At 41.6% G+C, this 13,148-nt stretch overlaps 1 protein-coding gene across 1 annotated transcript; it reads right to left on the bottom strand.

Annotated features, from left to right (window-relative positions):
• Window positions 1–7,823: 7,823 nt before the first annotated feature.
• Window positions 7,824–12,814, bottom strand: LOC147422341 (uncharacterized). Its single transcript, XM_086503048.1, has 6 exons — window positions 12,677–12,814; window positions 10,602–10,670; window positions 9,927–10,419; window positions 9,278–9,807; window positions 8,378–8,852; window positions 7,824–8,272 (listed from the first exon to the last, which is right to left on the bottom strand). The coding sequence occupies exons 1-6, from the start codon at window positions 12,812–12,814 to the stop codon at window positions 7,824–7,826; spliced, it is 2,154 nt and encodes a 717-aa protein (XP_086359174.1).
• Window positions 12,815–13,148: the final 334 nt, after the last annotated feature.

Genomic DNA, 13,148 nt, shown 5'->3' with positions numbered 1-13,148 from the left:
AAATAATAGACCCAAAATAGTCACCCACAAGACGCATTGTTTGCAAAATTGACAATTGTACACATCATAGACAAACTGAATTGATTGACAAATGTAATAATGACAATTGTACAACATCATAGGCATAAAGAATTGATTGGCAAAAGGAATTGCGGTGACAAATGTAATAATATACATGGTTCAAAAAGACGTATAAAATCCGTCTCATGATACATAAGCTATGAGAAACCCTAAACTAATGCTATCTAGATACGGCTAAACTGACGTCGTCTAATCAGACGTCTCATCGCGTCCAAGCGGCGTATCTGTCGGATTCTGCAAAAAAAGACAATAAGACAGTTTTCAGTAAGTATAAACATATAACGACATTTATAAAACAATACAAAAAATAAAAAAGAGTAAACCCTAATACTAACCATGCCGCTGCAAGAACTGAGAATGTCCATCAGGGCGTTTAAGCCCTTCCTGCTTGCGTACTCGCGCTCGTACGGTGTGGGATCACGTCCTGTCATCGACCACTGTCAAAACATACAAAGATTTCATTATGTTAGAACTAAAAAACTCATAAACCCTAAACTATCGAACATGCATAAAGAGCAATGTGAAAAGACTTACAAAATCGGCCTCAAATGATACCCATCCACCGCTCCCCAAGTGGTGCGAGCTCCCTGCCTCTACTCGCGCTCTGGCTGCATCCTTTTGTTGCTTCCACTTGTCGGGATTCTCGCGCGCTGCTTTCTTCGCATTCTTCCAATCTTCTTTGGCCAGCCAATCTGGCCTATTCCACCCATTCTTGATTGCTTTTTTGCACTTCGGAACGCTTGTGTTTGCAGTATTCGCGCATTCGAATCTTCATCAGGTCTTCATTGAAGCGCTGATCCCGTGTTGGAACGGGAAACTCATCATGAAGTATGCTGATGACTCTGTTTTTTAAATCACTTGGTACTTCACTTCTTGAACCATTGCACGTCGAACAAGTCGACAAAAAATCCTCTGTAATCGATCCTCAAAATCTCTTGCAGCGTGCCGAAGTAAGTGAGTTCCGCCACCACGGGATCTGCATCAGAGGAACGTCGTCGACTAGACTGTTCAAATTTTGCCATGATTCCACAATCTTGAGTAAAACGCTTTTTGTCGATTCGTTCCACCCTAAAATGTCGACCTTTACACCATGCTGCTGTGTATGACTTATACTACAACGAACAAAGATTATGAGTGGCCGTTCAAACGTTTATAAATAAAGTCACTTGCTAGTCGTACATTGCAAACTTACCTTGGTCGCGCAACCCCGAGAGTACTCCCACTCTTCTTCAGTCACTTCGTCACCGCATTGTTGTGCGCTTTTCAATTGGTTGTGCAACCATCTTAAGCTCATGAAGGTTGGTAGGCTCTCCAGAACCGCTGGATAGTGCATCGGTGGTCGTCTTCCCCGTCTCCACTCGATTCGTGCCCTTTGTCGCTCTTGCTTTGCATCCTCATATTGTGAAATCCACTTTTGCATCACTGGATTGTGAAGCATGCAAAATCGGTTGATTTTAGCCTCTAGATCTTCCGTCATCTTCTTCTCAACACCGAGATTGCACATGACAATCCCAGATATGCGCTCATCATCTATGGTTCGCCATAGCGTGTCCCGGGATTTATCAAATCCGTCTAGCCACTCTCCAATGTACACTAGGGACTCTGATACCAACCAACCTTCTGCCATGCTACCCTCCGGACGTGCCTTTTGACGCACATATTCCTTAAGCGTTTTCATGAAACGCTCTAAGAAGAACATCCATCTGGAATGAACTGTGCCAGCTATTTCCACCTCATCAACTATGTGAATAAGAAGATGCACCTGAATGGTTAGCATTGTAGTAGGAAAATGTTTCTCAAACATGCACACAAGCTCCGCAGCATTTAGTTTGGCGAATGGTATGGAGTCTACGTCGATCTCCTTTTGTGAGATCCATTGCACCAGCTTTGCAAGTTTGTAGATTGTGTTACGGATGTCGAGAGACAAACATCCCTCAATGGCAACCGGTAAAATAAACTGTAAAGTATGTGCAGCAATGATATTAAAGTCCACATTTTATGCAATGATATTAAAGTCCACTATGAACGTACCTGACACATTTTATGCCAATCGTGTGACTTCAAACCGGTAAGCTTTCCTTCTTTAGTAAAACACGTTCGGAGCGAGTGCATTACGCCAGTGGGGGTCCGCAAAGATCGAATGGCCTCTTTTACTTTGCGTTCTTGGGCTCCTGTGAAAATCCATGGTGCTTTAGGAAGTTTTATCGATCCATCAGACGCTGTTTGCGGCCAATATTGCTCCATACGATCCACATTTCTAAGGTCAACTCTGGCTCCCAAAGTATCTTTCTTGCCGGTCAAATGGTCCCATAGTAGATTACCCACATTCTTGAATATGTGCATTGGATCGAGCAAGTGATTGATCACGAGTCGAGGCCAGTATGGTAACTCGTACCATAGAGATAGTCTCTTCATCCCTGGAGGCAATCCGTCATCGCACATCTCCTTCTGCTCTAACCATGCTTGTGCAGACATCCTTGGTGGCTCTCTTCCCAAAAAGCCGTCGCGTAACACATGATTCTCCGGAAGATACGCTTGATGACCTTCGTAGATTTGCTTCTTCAGTGAGGGTGCCCTACGTGCATTCAGTCTAGGTCCACATGTGACACATGCTCTGTATCCGCTTGTTTGAAGCCCTGCATGTATACACATGATAATAGATCAACTATGGGGAAAAACCAGATTTACAGTGTCTGAGAGAGGAGTGTCAATAGATCACCTGAGCATTCTGTTAGCCCGGGATAGTCATGCATGGTCCACATTAGAATACCTCTGATCAAAGCATTCCGTCGTCCTGTGTGTCGGCTCATATCCACCACCTCTATGCCAATCCACAATTGTTGTAGCTCTTCCAATAGTGGACGAAGATACACATCCATATTCCCCACTTTATATCGCCCTGGCACAATCAAGCTTAGCCATAGGTGCCCCTTCTTCGTAGTCAACCACGGGGGAATGTTGTAGTTGACGATGACAACGGGCCATACACAGTAAGATGTTGATCTTTGACCAAATGGATTTACGCCATCCATAGCCAGGCCTAAGCGCAAATTTCGAGCTTCCCTGGCAAAATCCGACCATGTTCCATCTATATGTTTCCAGGCTGCGCAATCTGCAGGAATTCGTAGCACACCATCCGAAGATTTATTCTCCTCATGCCATGATGCTAGGGCGGCCATGGACTTACATTCGAAGAAATGCTTGATGCGAGGAAGCAAAGGAAAATGTCGCAAAACCTTTTGTGGAATTTTTGTCCCGTGGAGATCTACTCGATATCTTTCGGAATCACATTTCGGACACTTCTCCATGTCTGTGTATTCCCCTCTGAAAAGAATGCAGTCATTAGGACAAGCGTGGATAGAATTGTAATCCATCCCCAAGTTTCGCAAAATCTTTCTTGCTTCATCTCGGGAATCTGGCATCACATTGTCAGCTGGTAGAATGTGCTCTTTCAGCAATCTACACAACATAAAAATATGATACAGTCGTGTAAAAATCTATCAGATCATTATACACCATGAGTTCTATTAAAGTAAACTAATTGTAATAGATCACCTGAAAAGCGCTGTGACGCTAGTGTCACTCCATCCAAACTTTGCCTGCATGTTGAGAAGAACCAGGAGTGCTTTCAATCTAGACATACGTGCTCCATTATACAATGATGTATCGGCTTCACTTTTCATATCATCATAGATAAGCCTTTCTGAATCCATGATCGTCTCGATCATTTCATCAATCTCGGGCTCAAACATTGCCTCGTTGGGAATGTGCTCTGCATGATCATCCCCCGAGCTTTCAGAGGCTACATCTTGTGGCCTCACATATGCTGCTTGACCAAAGCGCCTGCGAATACGTCTATTGGGTTGCAAGATTGCTGCTTGTTGGCCAGCGTCAGAGTCCGACGAGTTATAATTGGCAACAACTCGATCTATAATAGATGGATCGAACTCGCCAAATTCACGAACGTGCTGCAAAGAAACACGTCTTGTCCGTCGCACAGCATGCTTGCATTGATTACAAGGACATAAGACCCTCGTTGAGAGATAGGTGTTTCGGTTGGACGGTCCCACATCCTCGTCGCTACTCATAATGAGGATAAAAAACTTATAACCTAGACAACAAATTTAATATTCTATTGGCATTCTTCGTCTTATCTCTCTCTCTCTCTCTCTTTACCTCACATTCTCTAGTCATGTCCAATCCCCGCACACCTTGGTCTAGAGGTGCACGGAGATCAGAACCACCGGGTTATAATCTCGTCTTTATTGGTCAATACCTATATTTGTGGGTACAAGAAATCTAGACACCCACGTCTACATGATACTGCATGTAGTGGACAAAATCCCTTTGCCTCTTCTCTAGCTGTAGCACTTCACTTCATCTTAACATCTTTTCACAGTAGATCTTTTCACTGTTCGTCTAACTCTAAACCCTAAACCGTAAGTAATTCTTGCGTGGACTCGATCTAACGTAAATAAGCGTAAATCTAAATAAACGTAAATCTAACTAAAAATAAAGCTAAATCTAATTTAACGTAAGTCTAATGACTAGAGGTTGTCTAGATGGTCATTGTGTCGGGGATGTAGTGACTCTTGCCGCCCTGAAGATCCACCTTCTTCCCTATCTTCTGAAGACATTTCACCAGTACTTTTGGATCGACGGAGCCCACTATGAGAGAAGGCAGCAATACCCTATATTCCATTGAGGGCTTTCTTCACCCGCTTCATGCAGGCATCGCAGTCTATGGAGACCCGCATCTAATCTAATATAACATAAATCTAAATCTAGCTTAAATAAATGTAAATCTAGTTAAAAATAAACCTAAATCTAATTTAATGTAAGTCTACATATAACCTAATCTTTAACGTTTTTTAAAATAGTTTCCTACGACGTTATAACTCTCTTCTTCCTGTGTGTGTGCGCGTGTGTGGATGTGTGTGCCAATAAAAAGAGATAAATGGTATAACCTTTCTATCACCCATGCCAAGTATGATAGATTGATTATGCCATTTCTCTCTTGAATAATAGGTCTTCAGTTCAACTCCTTGTCGGTTAGATCTTTAGGTCTTTTAATTTTAATTAGTTTCCTACGACGCTCCCTTAGTTTCTCTTTCTTTTTCTTTCAATGTGTGTGCGTTTTTTTGGATCGTATGCATGTTTTCTTTCTCTTTTCCTCTCTCAATGTGTGCGTTTTTTGTTTATGCATGTTCTCTCTCTCTTTTCCTCTCTCAATGCGTGCGTTTTTTGTTTATGCATGCTCTCTCTCTCTTTTTCTCTCTCAATGTGTGTGTGCATTCTTTGTTTATGTATGTGTGTGCGTTTTTGCACTCTCTCTCTCTCTCTCTCTCTCTCTCTCTCTCTCTCTCTCTCTCTCTCTCAAAAACACTATATGTGTGTGTGTATGTGTGTGTGTGTGAGAGAGAGAGCGAGGGAGAGAGAAAGAAAGGAAGGGAACATGAGAATGAGGAGAGGGAAGGAGCATACCTGTCTCTCCTTCTTCTCCTCGTGCGTGTGTGTGTGTGTGTGTGTGTGTGTGTGTGTGTGTGTGTGTGTGTAAAAGAAAAAGAGAGAGAGAGAGAGAGAGAGAGAGTGAGGGAGAGCGTTACCTGCTCTTTGCTTGAGGGCGCCGAAAAACTCAGATCTGAGATCTGAGTTTTTGGGCGCGCTCGGTTATTTTTTTTACCCCAGCTGGCGTCGCTATGAGCGTCGCAAATTTACAAAGAAATTTGCGACGCTCATAGCGACGCTCATAGCGACGCCGGGAATTTTTTTTTTGAGCGTCGCTGTGTGAGCGTCGCTAATGTGAAGAGCCTCTTGTAGTGGGGGTTACATGTCCATGCATACCCATGACCATGCATGCACACTCATGACCATGCATACCCATGCATGCACATCCTCATACATGCCATACACATACCTTAGGAAATGCTAACCTTAAGCTAACTTGATCTATACTAACCCAAATTTAATTCTGAAACTTGCTAACTTGAGATAGACCTGCAGGTAACAGATATGACTACCTGCCATAAACAACAGCTTTCGGCGTCCGAACCCTATTTTTAAGGAAATTTGGGTCGGTGTGCAGGTTGACGAGCCGGTTGACCCTAGACCATGCTAGGGGTCAAAAACTTTTTATTTTTTGAAAAAGTTTCACAAAAAATGAATTTGACCAGAATTAAAAGTTCTACAAGGATCAGAACATAAAAATGACATCTGATCATTGAAACCTGCTAAAAATAGCATCTTTTGCCAAATTGATAATTAGACTTAAAATTTTACATAGGTAACCCTCTTCTAGGGCAGGTAGAGACCTTACATTCTACCCAACATGAAAGAATTGAGATGCCCTTATCTCAAGGGTAAGTCTGGGTAATCCCTCTGAAGTGATAGTCAATCTTCCCACGTTGCGTCTTCTTCTAGAAAATCCTTCCACTTGACTAGATGTTCGATAATGTTCCTATTCCTTAGTTTTTTTCCCGCATCTCAAGGATATAATCAGGTTGTAGCTCGAGAACGTCTTGAGTAGGAATAATGACTTGTTCTGCATCTACAAGATGATCGGGAATGGGAATATAGGGTTTAAGCAAACTCACGTGAAAAATGTCATGAACTTTAAGGTTTGAGGGTAACTCAACTTGTAAGCTTGGTCACTTACAACCTTTACAATCTCATAAGGTCCCAGTATCTTGGACTAAGCTTCTTGAATTTTCCCAAGGATAGATTACTCCTCTTGGGTCTAACCCTGAGAAATACTTTATCCCCTAACTTAAAAGTTCTTTCAGATCTTTTCTTGTCTGCATAATGCTGCTGTCTGTCCTGAGTTGCTTGAATATCCTTGCAAATTGCTCTAGTATGTGCTTACATGTCTTCTAACATTTTCTTTGAGGCCTCCACTTTAATAGTTGGATCAGAAAAGTTTGGTGGAGCTATACACTCTTGTCCATAGAGTGCCTTGAACTGGGTGACACTCCTATGCTTCTATGATCAAAAGAATTATAAGCATATTCTACTAAAGGAAGATATTGAATCCATTTCCTTGGCTCTTGTGAACAGTAAGCTCTAAGAATATCTTTGATTACTTGGTTCACCCTTTCAGTCTGCTCATCGGTCTGAGAATGATATGTTGTACTGAAGCATAGCTGAGTTCCAATTGCTTGAAAAACAGAAGTCCAAAACTTTGAAGTAAACTTCGCATCTCTATCACTGATGATTCTTCTCGGTAAACCGTGAAGTTTAAAGATTTCCTTGATGAAAACCCTACTAATGTCAGAAGCACTGTAGGTCGTCTTGACATGTATCAAGTAAGCCACCTTAGTGAGCATATCGACAACCACAAATACAAAATTGTAGCCTCCGACAGAAGGTAATCCGGTGACAAAATCCACACTGATACACTCCCATTTCATTTGAGGTATATCAAGAGGTTTGAGTTCCCCGGGAAGCTTGATTCGTTCGGCTTTAATTTTTGCTGACAAGATAAACACTGCTTTACGTAACAAAGATCACCTTTCATTGTTGGCCAAAAATAACTTCTTTTGATTGCATTCAAGGTTTTTGCATACCCTGGGTGTCTAGAAGTCGGGCTATCATGAGCCTCAAATAAAATTGCTTTCTTTAGTGTTGGATCCTTAGGTATATAAAGTCTTTTGACCAAGATAAAGAAATTCCCCTTGAAGAGAATAGTCCTTAGCGGGTCTAGAAGTTACTTTAGGTCCTTCGCCTTGTTGAATCTATGTTAACAGTCACTGATACCCTGAGTCATTTGAAGAAGCTTCTCTAATCCTTTCCAGAATAGGATTATTGGGTATAGAGATAGAATTGAGGAAAGACTTACGACTAAGTCCATCTGCAACTACATTGTCCTTCCCGGGTCGGTACTTGATATCAAAATCGTCCTCTTGAAGAAGTTTAATCCACCTCCTCTGTCTCATGTTGAGGTTGGGTTGTGTAAAGATCCACTTTAAGCTCTTGTGGTCGGTAACTAGCTGAAATTTGTGACTCAAAAGATGATGTCTCCATAGCTTCAATGCATGGATGACAGCAAGAAGTTCTAGATCGTGAGTCGGATAGTTCTTCTTATGATCTCTGAGCTTGCGAGAGGTAAAAGCTATTGGTCTCCCTTCTTGAGTATGAACTCCTCCTAAGGCAAGATTGCTGGCGTCGGTCACAACTTCAAAATCCCTACTGAAATCTGGAAGCTTTAGAATAGGAGAAGACACCAAATATCTCTTTAACTAAGCAAAACTAGCTTCGTGCTCTGCTTTCCAATCGATTTGCATTCCTTTTTTCAGAAAACCTGTCAAAGGTGCTGCAATAAGAGCATAACCTTTGACAAAAATCCTGTACCACCCTGTAATTCCAAGAAATCCTCTGACTTCACTAATAGAATAAGGTTGAGGCCAATCCACTATATCCTTGATCTTCTCGGGATCTCTTGAAATTCCATGGGCGGATATAATGAAACCTAAATAACTAACTTGGGGAGTACAGAAAGTACACTTTATTTCCTTAGCATAAAGTTGATGCTGACGTAGAATTTCCAACACTTTTCTGACATGTCCTTCAGGCTCTGCTTCGTGTTTAGAGTAAACCAAAATATCATCAAAAAAGATTAGGACAAAGTCATCCAAGTAAGGTCTAAAGATATCCTGCATTAGTCGATTGAAGCTTGTAGGTGCATTAGTAAGACCAAAGGACATAACTGTGAATTCATGATGCCCATACCTAGTATTAAAAGCTGCCTTCGGTTTGTCTGATTCTTTGATTCTGATCTGATAATATCCAGAACAAAGATCAATCTTTGAAAAGATCCTGGATCCATGGAGTCTATCCAACAATTCATCAATTCTTGGAATCGGATACTTGTTCTTGACAGTCACTTGGTTAAGTCCACAATAATCTATGCATAGCCGCAAAGATCCATCCTTCTTCTTTTGAAAAGGAACTGGTGCACCCCAAGGAGAAGTACTAGGTCTAATGAAACCTTGCTCAATCAGTTGCCTAAGCTATTCTTTAAGTTCTATAGCTTCGGGTAAATACATTTTGTATGGTCTCTTAGAAACAGGTTCACATCCTAGTATAGTTTCTATCTCATGGTCTACTTCACGATACGATGGCAGATTGGTCAAGTCTTCTGGAAAACATCAGCATATTCCTTCAACCATTCTGGGTGAAAGTTTGAATCTGATTGACCCACCTTGTTAAGCTTCACAGCGTAAATCTGTTGTCCCTTCTTAAGTCCCTTTAGAAGTCTACTGGCTTTAACTAAATGAGCCTTGGGTATCCCATTTTTCCCTTGAACTAGAACTTCATTCCCAAGGTTATCTGTGAACGTAAAGTTTCCATGAGCACAATGAATGTGGGCTTGGTTCTTTTTCAACCAGTCCATTCCTAAAATTCCATCGTAAATTCCTAAAGGTAAAGTACGGAACTGCGCAGAAGTAGCATAACCCCCTAATTCAAAATCTATCAAGCTTGCGAAATGTTCAGATAACGCTTCCTTCCCATTAGCTAGTTCTACTACTAGTCTATTTGCAGGATACTGGTTTAGCTTTAACTTTCTCATGCATCTAGGAGATAGAAATGAATGCGTACTTCCACAGTCTATGAGGAATTCAACTTTATCACCTTGGTGCATTCTAGGAGCTTGGATTACGGCGAACTGTTGACGAGCAGCAGGATTATCTATGGCAGCATGCAGCACTGCCCTTTCATCCGCTTCATCACCTACAGTCGGTTGTCCAAATACAGCATTAGCCCTAGAAATTGCACCACATCCTCGTCCTCTACCTCCTTTTCCTTGTCATCCACGATTGTTCAGTTGACCTCTTTCGTTGCATTTGCACCGGATGCATGAGTCTTCTTGGGAAATTTGTTCATGTAATGGTTGTACTCTTGGCAGTCATAACATCGCACATTGGGAAATTTGGTAGCGGTTGAAGTAGCTACCACAGGATGATCCTGATAAGCAAGGTTTGCGGGTCTGCTATCCCAGTTATTTGGTCTGGCCCTCTTTGCTAAGTAGTTTCTTCTGCCTTGAGCAACTTTCATGATTCCCGCAGCTAACGGCTTGGCTCTTAACAAAGCATCTTGCAATGTTGTTGGTCTAAGAGCTTCCAATCTACTGTTCAATGGTTCAATGAGTCCTTGACAGAAACTGGCCACTTGTTGTTCCAAGGTCATCTTGGGTGCATATCTCTTCAAAGTCACGAACTTGGAGTAATATCCCTCTATAGTCAAGGATAGCTGCTTGAGTGAGAAAAACTCGTTCATTTTGATGGCCCGATGAGCTGGTGGTAAGTAGCGTTTGGTCATTGCAGTCTTAATCTCTTCCCATGGCTGAGAAGATCCAACAATGTCGGAGTCTCAGCAATGTTGTTTCCACCATATTTTGGCATCTCCGGTAAGTCGGAACATGGCAAACATAGTTTGATTCTGCGGATGAGTTCCTACAGCTTCAAAATAATCCTCCATGGCTTCAATCCACACCCCTGCATCTTGTTCCATGTTAACATCTTCACCTTTGAAGTTGGGGGGTTGCGCTTGCTTTTTTTCTCGTGAACCGCAGTATAAAGAGCAGAAGCAGGTAACTACATGATTTCATAAGATCGATAGACTGACAAATTTAAAGACTTATCACACAGCTAAGATTTAACTTCAGAATAGACACAAGATCAAGATACTCAATCCAAAAGATTCTTTATTCATAAAGTGAATATTTACAAGGATAGCCTTACAAAAGAGGCTTAGGGTATCTCATCTTAACTTATTGTAAATTTTTGCGACTTCTACAGAATCCGCATAGCTGGCTGACTTGGAATATGGTGATACAAAGGATGGTGTTTGTAGTCACATTTCTACAATCTTCTAACCGATTGGTATAATAGTTCCTATACTCATTTGGAATCAGGAAGTAAATTACAAGATCCATATTCTTAGGGGTATCCTTAGGGATAGAAAAAGTTCTGATCCTTCGATATGAAAAAAATCTCCACCACTTTATCCCATACCCATTCGTTCAGGGGTTTCCCCGTGCCTCCTGGATAAGTGGGAACAGTGATACTCGAGTTTGTACCCAAGACGTAGTACAACTGAAGCACTCTCAGTTCCTCTGCCCAGTGTAGTTTCTTTAGATCCGTGGTAAGACATCCCAACTTCTAAGCATTGATGTAATAAGTCCCACCTTCATTGCTCCATTCGATCTCCCAGCCTTTATCTATCTGAGTTGAATGAGGAGTTTGAGCCTTCATCAGTAGCTCCGTCACGCTCCGTCGAGAAAGATAGTTTGGAGAGCGACAAGCACTCTCATAAACAAGCTCGAAGACTTGGAACTTGCGATATTCAACCACAAGATCTTTATGAAATATCGACGCATAAGCCTTGGATTAGCTATCCAATTTTTCTTGTTTTTAAAATTTTTAAATAGTACAAAATTTTTCCAAACTAACCTAGGCTCTGAACCCTAGGCTCTGATACCAATTGTGAGGTCCCCTCCACGTCTCACCATGACGGAACTGGAGGACACCTGACAATCGCAAGATCCTATGCGGAAGCAAACAAAAATTGGCTAAGAAGAAAAAGAAGACCAGTGGATGGTCTCTTGTCACTTAGTGAGTTGAGTCCAAGCTACCAGTGAAAAGGAGTTTAGCTCCACCCCACGGGGTAAGCGTAATTTCGTACTATCGGTCCTATTCTCATCCTCTAAGAGGAGAAGTAACCTTAGTGCCTTTTTTCCCATAATTTTTAGAGGCACGTACACCGAGTTCCTTCCGCTCTGGCGTAATGAGCTATCTAATGGCGTACCCTATTGTGCAGGGCAGAGAGTTTCTGACTAATAGAGACCACCCGTCTCGTAGGCTTTGGAAACCTGAGCCATGCCCCCACTTTCCACCCCGCACTCACACAGAGTCTTTGTGTGGCCTAATTACTAACACATTGTTTCTCAACACTTAGGGTTCTTTTTTATATTTCCTCGACACAAGTTCGTTAAGACAACCCTTCAAACATTGTCAAATCGGCACCAAAACATATCTTTCCTAGGAAAAAGTACTCAACAAAGAATACTTCATTAAAAATTCCAATCTCCTAGAGTCGTGAGGACCTCCAGCAAGTGTTAACTCCACCCGTTGTCAACTGCCCACCCATACAACCAGTCCATGATTCCACCCAATTCATGGAGTAACTCTCCGGGTAAAAATCATGTATCCACCGCATAGAAAGCAAGCCATGGACAAATCCACCGCATAGAAAACAAGTCGTGGATTTAGCTCCTGCGATACCTTCACGAGCTACCACCCTGTGATCAGTCGGGGGTTCAGACTAAATCGAGGGGGTTCATACTAAATCGACATTGGAATAATGAATGAAATTTGTTTGAGAAAGTTTTCCCTAACAACCATTATTTCCTACTTCCAAACAGTCTTTCCGTAAAACATTTCTTTACTATATAATTTAAACTTAAACTTAAATAAAACCTTTAAAAATACCAATGCCGTTGTCTCAGTTGGATTTCCAACATAGTTTGGGGAGTTTAAACATTCCTAAAGTTATCGTAATGCAATGCTTATGTAAAATACAAAAATTAAATTCATCCTACCTCATGAATTTCCTCTTCGATGCCTCGTGAGATGGCCAGATTTTCCTCTTTCATCGGTGCTTTACCGTTGTTTGCCATGTTGCTAGTTCCTGCCTCGCGGTCATTAGTGCCACCAAAACGTGTCCTCTTGGGGGCCATATCTCACTACTAGGAATTAGTTCTTTCGGAGAAACAAGAGACTAGGCGTAATTCCCACAACAACAAATGAGAAAACTTGACAAGGAATAACCTTATTCTTACACATAATGCTAGATTAAATGACAAGTCTTCACAACTGCAAGTATGCAAGCTAACTCAAGGATGCAACGAGATGAATATGCCTTATTTACTCATAAACTCATCCTAAGATTATCATAACCAAAACTTCCCTCGTATGCAGCATGAGATCAAGATTAATGTACTAATTAGATGCATCATTATAACATACAATGGTAGACTATAACCATGCAAATACCCAATATAATAGATGATT

Source organism: Adiantum capillus-veneris, chromosome 27 (genome assembly GCF_014529385.1).
Source record: "Adiantum capillus-veneris isolate H3 chromosome 27, ASM1452938v2, whole genome shotgun sequence".
In the NCBI taxonomy this organism is placed as follows: Eukaryota; Viridiplantae; Streptophyta; class Polypodiopsida; order Polypodiales; family Pteridaceae; genus Adiantum; species Adiantum capillus-veneris.
Note: the sequence above shows the minus strand (reverse complement) of the source record. Positions and strands in the feature narration are given on the sequence as shown.